Genomic DNA, 16866 nt, shown 5'->3' on the forward strand with positions numbered 1-16866 from the left:
AGAGTTAAATAGGAGGGATGAAGGGAGAAACATGAAAGCTAATGGAGGGTTAAAAGAGAGAAAGAAGGAACAACATGGAAGGAAAGTGATAGAATGAGAAGAAGAAGAAAAAGGGAGTCTATAGGAAAGAGTCATAGACTGTATATAAGAAATGGACGTAACAGGTGCATGCTGGGAAAAATAAAAACAGGGATTCTACTTATATGGGCATCAGGAGGAGCATGAGGCGCCCTCCTGAACCTGTATATATAACTAGGCTCTGATGGGACAGTATAAGGTGTAAAATAAAGATTTATTTAGAACATTGGTGTCAGATATGCAGCTCTTAACTTAGCAAAGTGGAATTACATTCCTACAATTTTTCAATAAAACTTTTTCTATTCTCACTTATCGTCACTCAGCATTCAGTCAAAGCTTCTGATCTTCCCGTCGACGTCCAGCTTTATAACTGACTCTCTTACCAGGGTAACCCTAGATAGTCTATTAGAGTAAAGTTATACTATGCATTACTGTAGCAACCAATAACACAATAATAACCAATAACATAATCATTTTGCCCATGTTTTAATGTAATACGCCAATAAGGTGATAACATGTCTGAACCAATGGAGAGCCTTGGTAGTAGTTACCACACAGTTCGATTCTGGCAGGAACCTTTGATTCACTCTTCTAATTCATCTTCTGGGTAGAAACCATAGACTGTATATAAGAAATGGACGTAACATCCGTGACGTCACCCATTGGTTTGTGGACTGCTGCTCGGAGGCCAATAGTATCGGATCTGAGCAGCGCCATTTTGAACATTTCAGGTGCATGCTGGGAAAAATAAAAACAGGGATTCTACTTATGTGGGCATCAGGAGGAGCAAGAGGACGGAGCGGGGGAGGTTGCGAGGGCTGGATCTACCACAGTCTACCCCAGCAACCTGGTGATGCTAACCAAGTTAGCTGTTACGACTATAACCACAAAACTCCGGAGAAAACTGTCGCTGTGAAAGTTTGCGAAGTTTATGGCTATTTCCTGCAGTCTATCTGTGTGTCCTCCTGAACCTGTGAACCAATCAACCTGTCAATCACCACGTAGCCACGCCCTAATGCATACCCTGCTTTATCGTCACATATAAAATCAGGGAGGCCAAAATGTCCCAAATGAACATCATACTGCATTGAAGAAGGCTTTAAACTAGCGATTGAGACCATAAACACATTTTGAAAACGTTTACTGAGGTTAGAAATCAAGTGAGAAGTTGGTGAATTCTCCATTGACTTGTATAGAGACGGAAGTCCTTTTGACACCAAAACGGTCGCCTCCTGGTGGCCTTTTGGTAGAATGCAGTTTTAAGTTACTTCCGTGTTGGCCTCATTTCAGAGGACTGGAGCTCCCCGCCTGGTTGGAGTGAAGGAAATGAGTTAAGGGAGAGAAAAGGAAAAGGAGGGAAGAGAGGTCAAAAAGTAAGGCGAAAGGGAGAAAATGACAATTGAAAAGATTTGGGACAGGGGAGTTAAAAAAGGAATGGATAAAGGTGAACAGGAGGAGAAGGAAGACAAGGAAGGTTGGGGGTGAAAAAGGAGGCAAAAAAAGAGGAATAGAGAGTCAATAAATATTTTAAGAGAGAAAAGAAAATCGAGGGATGGAGGAGTGATGGAGGAGTGATGAAAGGGTCAAATAAAAGAGAGGAACCCCACACAAACAGAGAGAGGACAAAAAAGATGGGCGAGAAAAGATGATGCACAGGAGGAAAGGAGAGAAAACAAGGAGGGGAGAAAGGAAACAAAAGAGGTGATGAAAGATGAGAAAAGGAGGAGGAGGAGGAGCCCACCCTGAATGACAGAGGAGGGGATTTCTGCTGGAGCTAAATGACAAACAGAACCAGAGTCAGTCTCATTCATTCAGCTAGTTAGATAAGAAGGAGACTTTGGCAGGAAAGAAAAGAAAAAGAGAAAAACATCAAAATAAAACCTACAAAAACATCTTTACAAATACATCACAGTAGAATAGCGACACCCAGTGGACAAAACACTGAACTACATGAACAATTTCATATTAAAGGACAGGTTCACAGTTTTTCAAGTGTATCTAAAACCAATATTCAGTTTTCCAAAGTAACAGTCAGTGTGTTAATGTTTACTGTAATGATTCCTCCTGTTCATACTGACCATTAGAAGATCCCTTCATCATGTTTACTGTAATGATTCCTCCTGTTCATACTGACCATTAGAAGATCCCTTCATCATGTTTACTGTAATGATTCCTCCTGTTCATACTGACCATTAGAAGATCCCTTCATAATGTTTACAATGGAAGTGATGGAGGACTAAACCCACAGTCCTCCTTCTGTGGAAACATGGATTTAAAGTTGATCTGAAGCTAATATGAAGCTTCAGTCAAATCTTCATCTTCTATGTTTCAACGTTACAGTGTTTTAGTAGCAAAGTCTTTGTGTTACTATACTTCCACCACAGCTCAACAGCGAAACACTAAGAGGTAATCTGATGCTAAAAAGACAGTAAATGTGTCAGATATCACTTGATATGACTAACTCAGACTGATGAAGCTCAATAGAAGCTGATCATCTACTTTAAATGACTGTGTGGAAACACTGTGATACAGTCCTCCATCACTGAACACTGGAAGCACAATTGAAGATCTTTTAATAGTCAGTATGAACAGGAGGAATGATTACAGAGAGGAAAACCTCTTTACTGTTCATATGGAAACCTGACTGCTGCTTAACACACACTGGGAACACTGGGAACACTGGGAACTGTCCTTTAAAGGATAACTGAATCATGACTTACCTTTGTAACAAATAAATGATTTGTTCTCGCCACAGTTCCAGTCCTCCCAACGTCCAGAACGGTGGAAGTTCATTTCCACACAAGCCTCCTTCTTCCCAGCGTAGTTGTTAGATTATTACATGATAGTAAACTTTAAATGAAACTTTAAATTCTTCTTTCTTATTTAAATGATTTGCTGTCTTCTGTTTTAAATTGTCAATAATTTTGAGCTGTTTTTTGTAGATGAAAGCAGTTATATGAAAAAGCCTTATTATTCTTATTCATAGTCATATTACTACAAAATAAATTAAAAACATTTTTGTCCATTTTCATGATATTTACACATATTTCACATTTAGCTTTCTGTTATTGCTCCCATATGAAGTCCCACTTAAAACAAAGTCATTGGGTCATATTTACCAAGAAAGTGGAACATTTGTACTAAAATGTTCATCATAGTCTGAAGAAAATGTACTAAAGCAGCAGCTCAGTGTGTGTGACACCTCTCACTTACAGACTGTCATTGTCATAAATGCAAATTTAACAGATACAGAGTGAACAGTAGTGAAAAGTGAATTCACCGCCTGGCCGTCTTCATCGAGGACCATTTTGCTTAAATCCACCATGTCTGTCAGGGTCTTCACATCCTCCATGTCGTCTATCGTGGCCAGGTCTGTGTATTTGTCTCTGCAGTAACTCTGCGCTTCTTTCATGTTCTTCACCTCATAAACAAAGTGGTACTGATGCTGAACGTGCTCACCTAAAAATGTGGTGTTCCGTTACAAATAATGCTATCTTCTAAGTTGTGTATCAGATCTAGATGTAAATACCTGGACATAAAAGCTGAGATGTTGATCTCTTGTCTCATATTCATCTTTTGATGTCAAACCCAAATGTTTTCAGTCTGAAGCAAAAATAAAGGAATTGGCCTCACTGTTCCAATACTTTTGGAGGGGACTGTATATGTAGACAACACCCAACTGGCAGCCAAAAAACAGGAAGATTGTGAAATGGACACAATAGAAATGGTCATAAAGTCAGCAAAGCCAATGACAGCTATGGCAAACCACAGTCAAATACTTAGGATACAATCTATCACACGAAGGAAAACACCTGGATGAAAATAGGAAAGACTGCTATTTTACAAGCACCGAAACCGAGGACAAAGAAACAAATGATGTCCTTCTTAGGTATGACTAATTTCTGCAGAAGCTGGATCTCAAGTGATGCAGCTGCTACAGTGCTGATTCATGATACACCCATGGCAGCCTCTGACCCCTTAACATGGACAAGAGAAGCTGAAGATGCTTTTGTAAAAATAAAACAGCTGTTAGTGAGCTCGGCGGTCCTAGGACTACCTGGCTATTCAAAACCATTTTTACAAACTGTTGATTGTAAAGACGGATACATGACCTCAGTTCTTACCCAAAGACCACTGACCTATTATTCCTCTAGATTGGATTCTGTAGCCAGAGCTTTACCACCATGTGTACAAGCTGTACTAGCAGCCTCTACATATCAATACAATCCTCAGATTCCATAGTTCTATTCCATCCCTTAGTACTGAAAGTACCTCATGCAGTCTCGGTAATCTTGCTACAAAATAAGATTTCCTATTTGTCACCATCCAGACATCTCTCGTGTATGACACTGTTATCGCAACTGCTCCTCACCATTGAACGCTGTACCACTGTAACCCTTCCACCCTAATGCCAACACGGACTGATGGAGATCCACATGACTGTTAAGCAGAATTAGCTGAAAGGGTGCTGCCCAGTCCTGATTTAAGAGACGTACCATACTCTGACAGTGAAATAACAATGTTTGTAGACGACTCTAGTCGGAAAAATCCAGACGGCACAAACGCAACAGGATTTACTGTAGTCACTGAAACAGATATCCTATTGGCTAAACCATTACTGAGCTGAGGAGTTGGCAGAGAACTCTGGCATCGACGATCCTTTCGCCAGAATGATGGAAGCCTGGTTCGGGCGATGGAGCGGACTAATCTCATCCATTCTGATGTCTGTAGCTGTGGCAGCAGCTGTGTTGGCCAATTGCGGATGTTGTTGTAGTCCCTGCATAAGAGGATAGATACTGCCCTGACAAAAACCATGTACCAACAGGTATCTGATGCTGAGATCGAGAATGAAGAATATGTGTAACTCATGAACATTCTTAATGACTCAGCTAATGAAAATCACGATTGTTAAGTGATGAAAAATGACATGTGTAATTTAATCCATAAAACATTTTAAATAATTGTGCTTTCTAAGTATAAACAGGATGGAAATGTTATTAAATATTGCTATTATTATGTTTGATATGTCTGTTACGGTCTGCGAAGCCTCTATAGGAACTTCCGCTGGATTAATAATTACACTGCATTTAGATGATCTGTGTTAAGAAAAAGTAAAGATGTTTCTTTATTCTTCTGGTTATTTGTCTGTGATGAGACGACCACTGAGCTCCCAGACACACACAGCTTTGTGCCAGTTACCAACAAATGAAAACATGACAAACATGAAAACACACAACATCTAATAAATAAAAATATATTTTACTTTCAATTGAATAGAGCAGTAGAGTAAACACAGCACAAAGATCAGACCCCCAAATTCAACTTAAACTGCCTTCAGGTTGGATCATGTGTGCTGCTGTCATGTCTAAACGTCATGAGTCCAATTGTGATTAGTTCTTATCCAGGTTGCCGGTCACCATGACGCCAGACCTTAGGAAGGTACCCACCATGTCAGAGTTTTAGCAACAGGAAGTGAGATCAGACCTGCGAGTTGAGCTCAGGCTTCAGGTGTTATCAGTGAAAACTTGTCCCAGGATGGAGAGTCGAGCACTGAATGGCTGAACAGGACAGGACAGCAGGGGGGCAGTCTTCTTCTCGCCCGGTTTCAGAGCAATGCTGTCTGATTGGCCCCTCAGAGGGTCTTGGGTCTGTGTTGTGGGCGGTTTTGACTGACTGGCTGGCTTTTCCAGAGGCTGTGACAGGCTCAGCAGGATGTGGCGGAGCTCCTGTCGGTCCTCAGCGTGACGGCTGCAGCAGTAAAGCGCTGCTGGGTCCAGAGGGTGAGCCTCCGTGTTGAAGATGAACCCCCCCGCCCCTAAAACACACTGTCCTCCCTCGCCGCCCTCCTCCCAGGACCCGTCCCCCTCCGCACCCCCGCCATGCAGGAAGTGGGTGGGGTCAAAAAGCAGGTAAAGGTACTTGACGGTTTCAGCCAGAAAGAAGGACTCCATCCTGTTGTCAAGCTGGTGATCTCGCAGGTCTTTAACCTGCAGGAACATCAGGAACACTTTAGTTAAACTATGTGCCTCCGTTACTAATACTGCTTTAAAAGAAAAGAAAATATGCAGTGTGTTACGTTTGCACTTTAACAATTTGATACAAATATTCACCAACTTTGATAATTGAAGTCATTTGAAGACAGTGAACACTTTAACATCAGCATGCTAATATGCTAACTGTGGTGATGCTAACTGTGCTCAAAGGCAATTTAGACAACAAACAAACCAGCTGCAGACTAAAGTATGGTCTCTGTGACTCAGAGGAACATGCTTAAATGGGACTTTGTTGGATGTGACAGTCAGACAGGTGGACTTACACTGGCGTATCCGCAGGGAGTCTTTGCGATCCTCTCTATGGACTCCAGGGCGTCGAGGCCTAGCTGCAGGTAGATGTGGTCACCTGTCGCCCTGAACAGGTACATGGCGCTTTCTATTAACTCTGGAACATGTACAAACACACAGAGAGAAGCAAAACGTATTAGTTTTCCAATCAATCAATCAATCAATCAATCAATCAATCAATCAATCTTTATTTATACTAAAGCGCCAAATCCCAACAGCAGTCATCTCAAGGCTCTTTACACACAGAGCAGGTCAGACTGAACTCTGTGGTTGTTTAACTTTACATCAGTTTAACACACAGTTATAATACAGAGCAATACAATTATATATATATATGTTTTTTTAGTTTGTTTTTTACAAAAAGCAATAAAATAAACTTTGGTGATTAAGAAGATATTTTGGTGTGAAATGCTTTTACGGGTATTTTATGTTAAATAATTTAATTTAACACCATAACACTCTTTAAATAACCAGCTAACCAGATATCTATCTATCCATCCATCTATCCATCCATCCATCCATCCATCCATCCATCCATCCATCCATCCATCCATCCATCCATCCATCCATCCATCCATCCATCCATCCATCCATCCATCCATCCATCCATCCATCTATCCATCCATCCATCCATCTATCCATCCATCCATCCATCCATCTATCCATCCATCCATCTATCCATCCATCTATCTATGTGATGATGATAGATGGAGTAGGACTGACCTGGTCTGAGTGGGTATCCCTCTCTCTTGTCCACAGTGTAACCCTGAGGGATGCTGTAAAACTCTGGCAGACCTCCAAACTGCCTCCACACTGAGTAATAACTGAAACACACATTTACATCCATGACAACACGTCCAAGATCATTATACAGTTCTGCAACATAAATAAGTAAATTTACTCTAGTTCAGTTTGAGGTACTATTACTTTACTGCAGTACAGTTTGAGGTCCTTGTACTTTACTCTAGTTCAGTTTGAGGTACTATTACTTTACTGTAGTACAGTTTGAGGTACTTGTACACACACAGAGAGAAAAATCAAAGATTAGAGAAAAAGTCCAAAAACTGAAAACACATTTGTGTATCAGAACTTAGTTTGTTCTTCTTTCCCATTAATCATCTCACCACCCCTCACATTTATCTGCTGACCCTTTGGAGGGGCCCCACCCCTAGGTTGGGAACCACTGGACTAAACTAGCTAACTGTATATAAAGTAGTGTAAACTAGCTCCACCTCCAGCAGCTACAACAGTAACATGCTGCTCTAACACTGATGCTTCACTATTAATAATCTAATGATGTCATATAAGTAGAGGCAGTTAATGACCTGAATACTCTATGTACCTGCAGGCCGGGCCAGAAGGCCTCCAGCGACTGGAAAACCGGCATGGAGACGGTTCCTTTATGCATCTGCACCCACAGGTACCAGTCATCAAAGCGGGTGTAGTTCTGAATGGCTCGATCATAATCTGAGAAACAGAGTGACATCAATTTAAATTCATGGAGGCTTCATTTTTATGTTTCTTGACATTTGAACATATTGTGCACATCTCTTATGTCACTGTCATTTGCATCATGCAAAGTGTTTATTATTTTCCTATGAGGCTCTGCACTGTCACACTGGCTGATTATATCGGTCTGCTGATGCTGTACTGAATATCAGGTCAAGAGTGATTTCCTTGTTATGGAGTTTTCTTACTGACCACAGCCACAGAAAGCCAAGAAAATCTATGATGAATGATTATTGTTCATTTAAAGGCAGTGATGTATTAATTCATTTATCATGTGTAACAGCCCGTCTCAGGGTGGGACAAAGAGGGGAGACCAGTCAGGAGGTGTAACTCAATAGGTTTGGTTCATATTTTGTCAAGACGGTCTTTAAGCACATGAATTCTTCACATCTCCAGCTCTATATTAATATTCTGAGTTTCTACTGGAATAAAAACTCCTTATTTATCTTCTACTGGTCCTTTATGCAGCGCCTCAGTTCAGCCTCTGTGTGAAACAGTTTGAGCTCCTGTCTCTTTAAGGCCTTCTTTGAAGCTTTTGACTTGCAGGCAACATTTCTACATAAGTTCAAACCAACTTTGACCACGTTTAACATTCGACATCAGAACAGGATATAAATAACAGAAAACCACAAAAGAATAGAATAAGAGCTTATCTGAGATAGAGGGGCAGGAGGAGGAGTGTTGTTTACCCTGGAACATGTTGAGCAGCTCCTCGTCCTGCAGCATGATGGCTCCTTTCACCAGATACTCAAAGTAGGAGTCCACGCCCGCTCCGATACCGGCATCCTGGGCCACCCACTTCTTAGAGAGGATGTCAATGTGGTTCCCCACCTGTGCACGCACACGCACGCACACGCACACACACACACACACACACACACACACACACACACACACACACACACACACACACACACACACACAGAATAGTTGCAGGTCAATCAATGAATCAACCAATCATTTTTCAAACACTTTCTATTGTTTCTGCTGTTTCTTGCTGCAGGTCACTGTTAAAACCAGGCGGGGAGTTCTGGTCCTCTGAAATGAGGCCAACCAGGAAGTAACTTAAAACTGCATTCTATCAAAAGGCCACCAGGGGGCGACCGTTTTGGTGTCAAAAGGACTTCCGTCTCTATACAAGTCAATGGAGAATTCACCAACTTCTCACTTGATTTCTAACCTCAGTAAACGTTTTCAAAATGTGTTTATGGTCTCAATCGCTAGTTTAAAGCCTTCTTCAATGCAGTATGATGTTCATTTGGGACATTTGGCCTCCCTGATTTTATATGTGACGATAAAGCAGGGTATGCATTAGGGCGTGGCTACGTGGTGATTGACAGGTTGATTGGTTCACAGGTTCAGGAGGGCGCCTCATGCTCCTCCTGATGCCCATATAAGTAGAATCCATGTTTTTATTTTTCCTAGCATGCATCTGAAATTTTCAAGATGGCGCTGCTCAGATCCGATACGATTGGCCTCCGAGCAGCAGTCCACAAACCAATGGGTGATGTCACGGATGTTACATCCATTTTATATACAGTCTATGGTTTAAACGTATCAAATCGAAGTGAAACATGTTTTTTTATAAGAAGCTTTAACTGAACTGGAAGCAGGGTCATTACCAGTCCGATGTCTGATCTGGTCTTCCACAGGGCCCTCAGGGCTCGGCGAGCCGCCTTCTCAAACGTTGCATCTCCAGTTAGCCGACTCAGCGTGGCGAACTCCAGGATGAAGGTTCCCACGCCGGCGGTGCAGGTGACGGGAGTCTCAGTGGGGCTGACGCCATGCAGCAGGTTGACCGTACCGTACGGCATTCCGCTGGGAGTCTGGAACGCTGCACATTTATACATGTTAGACAAACACAACCAGGACCAGGACCAGGACCAGGACCAGGACCAGGACCAGGACCACAACCACAACCACAACCAGAACAAGAACCACAACCAAAACCAGAACCACAACCAGAACCGCAACCAGAACCACGACCAGAACCCGAATAATTCTTATAATAAAGGTCATCATAAGTTGTGTGTTTGTGTGTTTTTCTTCTTGGCCCTCTACATGTGTTCAGTTTATTTACAGACAGTCTCTGACAGCTCAAACATTTGCATTTAGTTTGTTTTTACAATACGAGACTGTTGCTACGATGCTATGTGTGTGTGTGTGTGTGTGTGTGTGTGTGTGTGTGTGTGTGTGTGTGTGTGTGTGTGTGTGTGTGTGTGTGTTCATACCTGGCAGCAGTTTCCTAGCAGCGTCCTCGGCCATCCTCAGCAGCGGTCCTGAACACGGCCAATCAGGCTCCAGCTCCATCCCTGCCCTCCCTGCCAACAGGTGAGCTGACAGCAGGCCACCTACCACTACACACACACACACACACACACACACACACACACACACACACACACACACACACAAACAAGATATTTGCATAGAAATGCATCGTTAAAGACAACACTGATAACCCTCCTCAGGGTTTGTACACACACTGATAACTTCACCTCACCATCTCTCTCTCTCTGTCTCCTATAAAGTAACCCAACCTCTTCTCTGGATCAGCACATTTCCTGTGGATGACCGACTTTGATCTCAACAAATGTCTGTGATGGTGAGGAGTCTGCATTTCTAATTATTATATTACATTTCTATGACCTCTTCATTATCTAAACATTACCCCACTGTTACCTTGTTATTCCTGAGCTGATATGTAAAGTGCTACCAGTAGTTTTAACCACTTCCTGCTCCTACCTCTGATGTTGGTTTCAAACACGGACGCGTTGACGTCGATGTCAAAGTTCATGGTGTCTTGGAGGAGCGTCGCCACGCGCTGGAACTCTGTGTGGTTTCCCAAAACCTGCAGAGACACACGTTAACATGTCTGTAGCGGTGGTTTGAAATAAAGACAAATAAATAAATAAAGTCAAAATCAAACGGCCACTGAGGCACCTCACGAATGAATCTTCCTCAGAAGTCCAAGCATGACGTTTCTTTTGGTTTATTTGAATATTTCAGACAAAGAACGATAAGGTCTGCCCCGTCCTCTACCTGTCTCACCTCTGCTGCCCGGTAGCATTAACTACAATGATAATAATATTATTATCTAATTCATTCAGATATAGTCTTCAAAACAAAACAGCAGCAAAACATACATAAATTAATGTTAATAACAAATAGCTCCAACAATGTCACTTCCTGTCACTGCTGCAGGTTTCACAGTAAAACCAGTAAAACCAGTAAACCACCGCATAATAACCTACAATTAATGTATCATTTACATATATTAACATCCATTTAATGTGAAGATTTAAACTACCACTATCACACAATATCATGTCCTATTTTACCTAAGACATGAAAATATAACATAATAATGATTTAAATGTATTTTATTGAAATCTTCATAACTACTTATAAACTATTTATAACATAACAATCTAATTAAAACTATTAATTTTTTTTTTACAAAAAGCCAAATATTAGCAGAATCTATACACAAGTATAATATTTAAATGTTTGCACATTTTGGGCCACTTTAGGAAAAGTCATTTGGGGTGTTTTGTTTTTTTTACAGCTGTTAAATGTTGTTAAATGTATTGTGTTGAATTATTCTGGTCAAGGTGCAAAAAAACCCAAAACATCTGAAGCAGCCGAAACATTTGAATTTTTTCTCTGTAATAATCGTACTTTGTAAAGTTATCCAGCGGGCCGGATCGGACCCCTCGGCGGGCCGGCTCTGGCCCACGGGCCGTATGTTTGACACCCCTGGGTTAAATCAAACACAGGAAGTTTCCTCTCTCATAATAATCGGGTTAGGGTAAAATGTTAAAGCTCTGACACATTTCACAGCTGAGCGTCGTCTCACCAGCAGAGTGTCGAGAGCGTCGATCAGGGTGAGCGAGAAACTACAGAGAGAGAAGGAAGACACGTTTCATCACATGATCTTTAAATGTTGACATGAAAACAAACGAACGTAGGAAACTGATGTGGCCTCACCTGCCCCAGGTGTCCTGTCCGTCACAGGTGAGTGGGCGGAGCTCATCGTAGGGGAAGGCGTTGTCCAGGTAACTGTTGTAGGCGTGGTAGAACATGTCTTTGATGCGCTGCCTGAAACAGTTTGACATCAGTATCGATTCATCTGTTCATCAGTTCATTCATTCATCACTTCATTCATTCATCACTTCATTCATTCATCACTTCCTTCATTCATTCATCACTTCATTCATTCATCACTTCATTCATTCATTCATCACTTCCTTCATTCATTCATCACTTCATTCATTCATTCATTCATCACTTCATTCATTCATTCATCACTTCATTCATTCATCACTTCATTCATTCATTCATCACTTCATTCATTCATTCATCACTTCATTCATTCATCACTTCCTTCATTCATTCATCACTTCATTCATTCATTCATTCATCACTTCATTCATTCATTCATCACTTCATTCATTCATCACTTCATTCATTCATTCATCACTTCATTCATTCATTCATCACTTCATTCATTCATCACTTCATTCATTCATTCATCACTTCATTCATTCATCACTTCATTCATTCATTCATCACTTCCTTCATTCATCACTTCATTCATTCATTCATCACTTCATTCATTCATCACTTCCTTCATTCATTCATCACTTCATTCATTCATCACTTCCTTCATTCATCACTTCATTCATTCCTTCATCACTTCATCAATCAATCAATCATTTACTTCAGACTGCTGACTAAACTCTGTTGGGAAACACTGATCCATATTTTTCACCATCATAGATGAATCATAATGAAAATATGACCTGGTTTACGCTGAGTTAGTAACTTTATTCTGAAGAGTTAGTAACTTTATTCTGAAGAGTTTGTTCCTTTATTCTGAAGAGTTTGTAACTTTATTCTGAAGAGTTTGTTCCTTTATTCTGAAGAGTTTGGTCCTTTATTCTGAAGAGTTTGTAACTTTATTCTGAAGAGTTAGTAACTTTATTCTGAAGAGTTTGGTCCTTTATTCTGAAGAGTTAGTAACTTTATTCTGAAGAGTTAGTAACTTTATTCTGAAGAGTTTGTTCCTTTATTCTGAAGAGTTTGGTCCTTTATTCTGAAGAGTTAGTAACTTTATTCTGAAGAGTTTGTTCCTTTATTCTGAAGAGTTTGTAACTTTATTCTGAAGAGTTTGTAACTTTATTCTGAAGAGTTTGTTCCTTTATTCTGAAGAGTTAGTAACTTTATTCTGAAGAGTTTGTTCCTTTATTCTGAAGAGTTTGTAACTTTATTCTGAAGAGTTTGTTCCTTTATTCTGAAGAGTTTGGTCCTTTATTCTGAAGAGTTTGTAACTTTATTCTGAAGAGTTAGTAACTTTATTCTGAAGAGTTTGGTCCTTTATTCTGAAGAGTTAGTAACTTTATTCTGAAGAGTTAGTAACTTTATTCTGAAGAGTTTGTTCCTTTATTCTGAAGAGTTTGGTCCTTTATTCTGAAGAGTTAGTAACTTTATTCTGAAGAGTTTGTTCCTTTATTCTGAAGAGTTTGTAACTTTATTCTGAAGAGTTTGTAACTTTATTCTGAAGAGTTTGTTCCTTTATTCTGAAGAGTTAGTAACTTTATTCTGAAGAGTTAGTAACTTTATTCTGAAGAGTTTGTAACTTTATTCTGAAGAGTTTGTTCCTTTATTCTGAAGAGTTTGGTCCTTTATTCTGAAGAGTTTGTTCCTTTATTCTGAAGAGTTAGTAACTTTATTCTGAAGAGTTTGGTCCTTTATTCTGAAGAGTTAGTAACTTTATTCTGAAGAGTTTGTAACTTTATTCTGAAGAGTTTGTAACTTTATTCTGAAGAGTTAGTAACTTTATTCTGAAGAGTTTGTTCCTTTATTCTGAAGAGTTTGTAACTTTATTCTGAAGAGTTAGTAACTTTATTCTGAAGAGTTAGTAACTTTATTCTGAAGAGTTTGTTCCTTTATTCTGAAGAGTTTGTTCCTTTATTCTGAAGAGTTTGTAACTTTATTCTGAAGAGTTTGTAACTTTATTCTGAAGAGTTTGTAACTTTATTCTGAAGAGTTAGTAACTTTATTCTGAAGAGTTTGTAACTTTATTCTGAAGAGTTTGTAACTTTATTCTGAAGAGTTTGGTCCTTTATTCTGAAGAGTTTGGTCCTTTATTCTGAAGAGTTTGTTCCTTTATTCTGAAGAGTTTGTAACTTTATTCTGAAGAGTTTGTAACTTTATTCTGAAGAGTTTGTAACTTTATTCTGAAGAGTTAGTAACTTTATTCTGAAGAGTTTGTAACTTTATTCTGAAGAGTTTGTAACTTTATTCTGAAGAGTTAGTAACTTTATTCTGAAGAGTTGTGTATGTCTGTGTTAGACACAGAGCAGATATCTGATACGATAACGATGACCAGATTATTTTAATCGATTTTAATTCAATAAATTTATATCTATGTCTTTATTAGATAGATAGATGTATATGTGTGTATGTGTGTGTATATGTGTGTGTGTATATATGTGTTGTATATGTGTGTATATATGTGTGTGTTTATGTGTATATGTGTGTATATGTATGTATGTGTGTGTGTATATATGTGTATATATGTGTGTGTATTTGTGTGTGTGTGTGTGTGTGTGTGTATATATGTGTGTATGTGTATATATGTGTGTGTATTTGTGTGTGTATTTGTGTGTGTATGTGTATATATGTGTGTGTGTGTGTGTATGTGTGTATATGTGTGTATGTGTGTGTATATATGTGTGTATGTGTGTGTATATATGTGTGTATATGTGTATCTGTGTGTGTGTATATGTGTGTATATGTGTGTATATGTGTTACCTGACATCAGTCATCTCCTCTTCACTGAACTGATGATTTTCTGCATCGTTCAGCAGCAAAACCAGCAGCGCGACACACACGGGAGCGCGCATGGAGACAGGTGGACAGCAGACACGTGGACAGCAGACACGTGGACAGCAGACAGGTGGACAGCAGACAGGTGGACAGCAGACTCTTTAACACAAAGACTGTTTCTAATGTTGTTGTCCTGCTGTCGGGAAGCAGGAAGTGAACGACGGGCGCATGCGTGACGCGCAGCGCTGACGAGCCCTGTGCTGTGAGCTGCGTTCAGGAACATCCCGTAAACAGCAGAGTTAGGGTACGGACTGTTAACCCTTTACACGCTGTTCAGGCTCAAATGTGAGAGCTGTAAAAACACCATATACACATTTATTTTAACCAGACTTTTCTTAACGTCACTCACAGTTTACAAAAATGGAAATAGTTTTTTTTTGTGTGCAGCTGATACACATTTTTAAATATGCAAATGCACCCTCATATCCTCATGTCATAATTCATACTGTGTCCCTGTCACTGTACACACACACTCACCGGCCATTTTATTAGCTATTCATGTGCAGTCTAATTCTATCCAATACAACAGCATGAAGTTTATACATTTTATGATTATTACTGAGGTGGTAGTGGGTGATGGTGGAGTACTGAGGTGCATCATAAAGACCGGTGTTCCTAATATTTTCCCCTCATGTATGTTAATAGAGTGGAAAAAATATTACAAACACCGTTGAACCCTAATACACCTCCATCACCCACTACGACCTCAATAATTAGTTTAGTTTTAGTTTATTTATTCAAACATGTTAAAACAACAAAATATATAAACTGTGAAATATAACAAAATAGAAATGACAACAAAATAACCATTCAATGTTTGAAAGGGTGTAGACATAATAAATACAGTTATAAAGTAGAATGATCACCTTCCTGAGTCAATGTTAACAATTGAAAATGTATTAACTTCATAAAAGTAGAATTTATAGCAGAGCTGTTAGATTATGAGGTGTACCAGACAAAGCGTAGCTCAAAAGACCCGTTATGATGAGTACTATAAATGGCCCGGACGCGGGTCACCAGGACCCCTGCGCCCATGGGGCCGGGCCGGGCACAGCCCGAAGAGGCAACGTGGGACCCCCTTCCCGTGGGTTACTGTTGTTTGTGCCTATGGTCCAAACAGCAGTTCAGAGTATCCACCCTTTCTGGACTCCTTAGAGGGGGTGCTGGAGAGTGCTTCCTCTGGGGATTCCCTCGTCCTGCTGGGGGACTTCAACGCTCACGTTGGCAGCAACAGTGAGACCTAGAAGGGTGTGATTGGGAGAAACCCCCCCCCCCGATCTGAACCCGAGCGGTGTTATGTTATCAGACTTCTGTGCTCGTCACAGATTGTCCATAACGAACACCATGTTCAAGCATCAGGGTTTCCATATGTGCGCTTGGCACCAGGACACCCTAGGCCGCAGTTCGATGATTGACTTTGTAGTCGCATCGTCGGACTTGCGGCCGCATGTCTTGGACACTCGGGCGGAGAGAGGGGCGGAGCTGTCAACTGATCACCACCTGGTGGTGAGTTGGTTCCAATGGTGGGGGAGGATACCGGTCAGACCTGGCAGACCCAAACGCATTGTGAGGGTCTGCTGGGAACGTCTGGCAAACACACAAAGCAAGCTTCACACAGGTCATCATGGGCAGCCACATGCTACTGTTAAGACAAGATTTTGACGTGTCTACCATCCTACTCTAAAAGTAACCCAGTTCCCCTTCTTAATCAGGGTTACTACCTTACTTTACCTGTATATCTCCAGGCAGTGTTTCATAGTGTTCACGTGTTTATTTGAAGTAAACTCACCACTGGGCAAAACAGTAACCTCCTCTGTCCAAAGTTCATCAAAGGTCATCATAAGTTCTGTGTTTTTGTGTTTTTTTTGTTGGCCCTCCACATGTGTTCAGTTTATTTACAGACACAGTCTCTGACAGCTCTTGTGACATTTTCTGAACCAAACAACTAAATTTAAAGAAGTTAAAATAATCATTATTTGCAGTCCTGTACATTACTGCCTTAAAATGAACAATAATCACTCATCATAGATGTTCTTGGTTTTAT

The 16866-nt window shown here is 40.4% G+C and overlaps 1 protein-coding gene across 1 annotated transcript; it reads right to left on the reverse strand.

The window, feature by feature from the left end:
- Window positions 1-5346: 5346 nt before the first annotated feature.
- Window positions 5347-14894, reverse strand: edem2 (ER degradation enhancer, mannosidase alpha-like 2). Its single transcript, XM_062427519.1, is given in 11 exon segments — window positions 5347-6065; window positions 6395-6516; window positions 7143-7243; window positions 7700-7886; window positions 8618-8759; window positions 9551-9762; window positions 10160-10285; window positions 10674-10779; window positions 11788-11827; window positions 11919-12029; window positions 14748-14894. Coding segments are annotated over 11 exon segments (1722 nt in total). The 5' UTR covers window positions 14840-14894; the 3' UTR covers window positions 5347-5582.
- Window positions 14895-16866: the final 1972 nt, after the last annotated feature.

Source organism: Scomber scombrus, chromosome 10 (assembly GCF_963691925.1).
Source record: "Scomber scombrus chromosome 10, fScoSco1.1, whole genome shotgun sequence".
In the NCBI taxonomy this organism is placed as follows: Eukaryota; Metazoa; Chordata; class Actinopteri; order Scombriformes; family Scombridae; genus Scomber; species Scomber scombrus.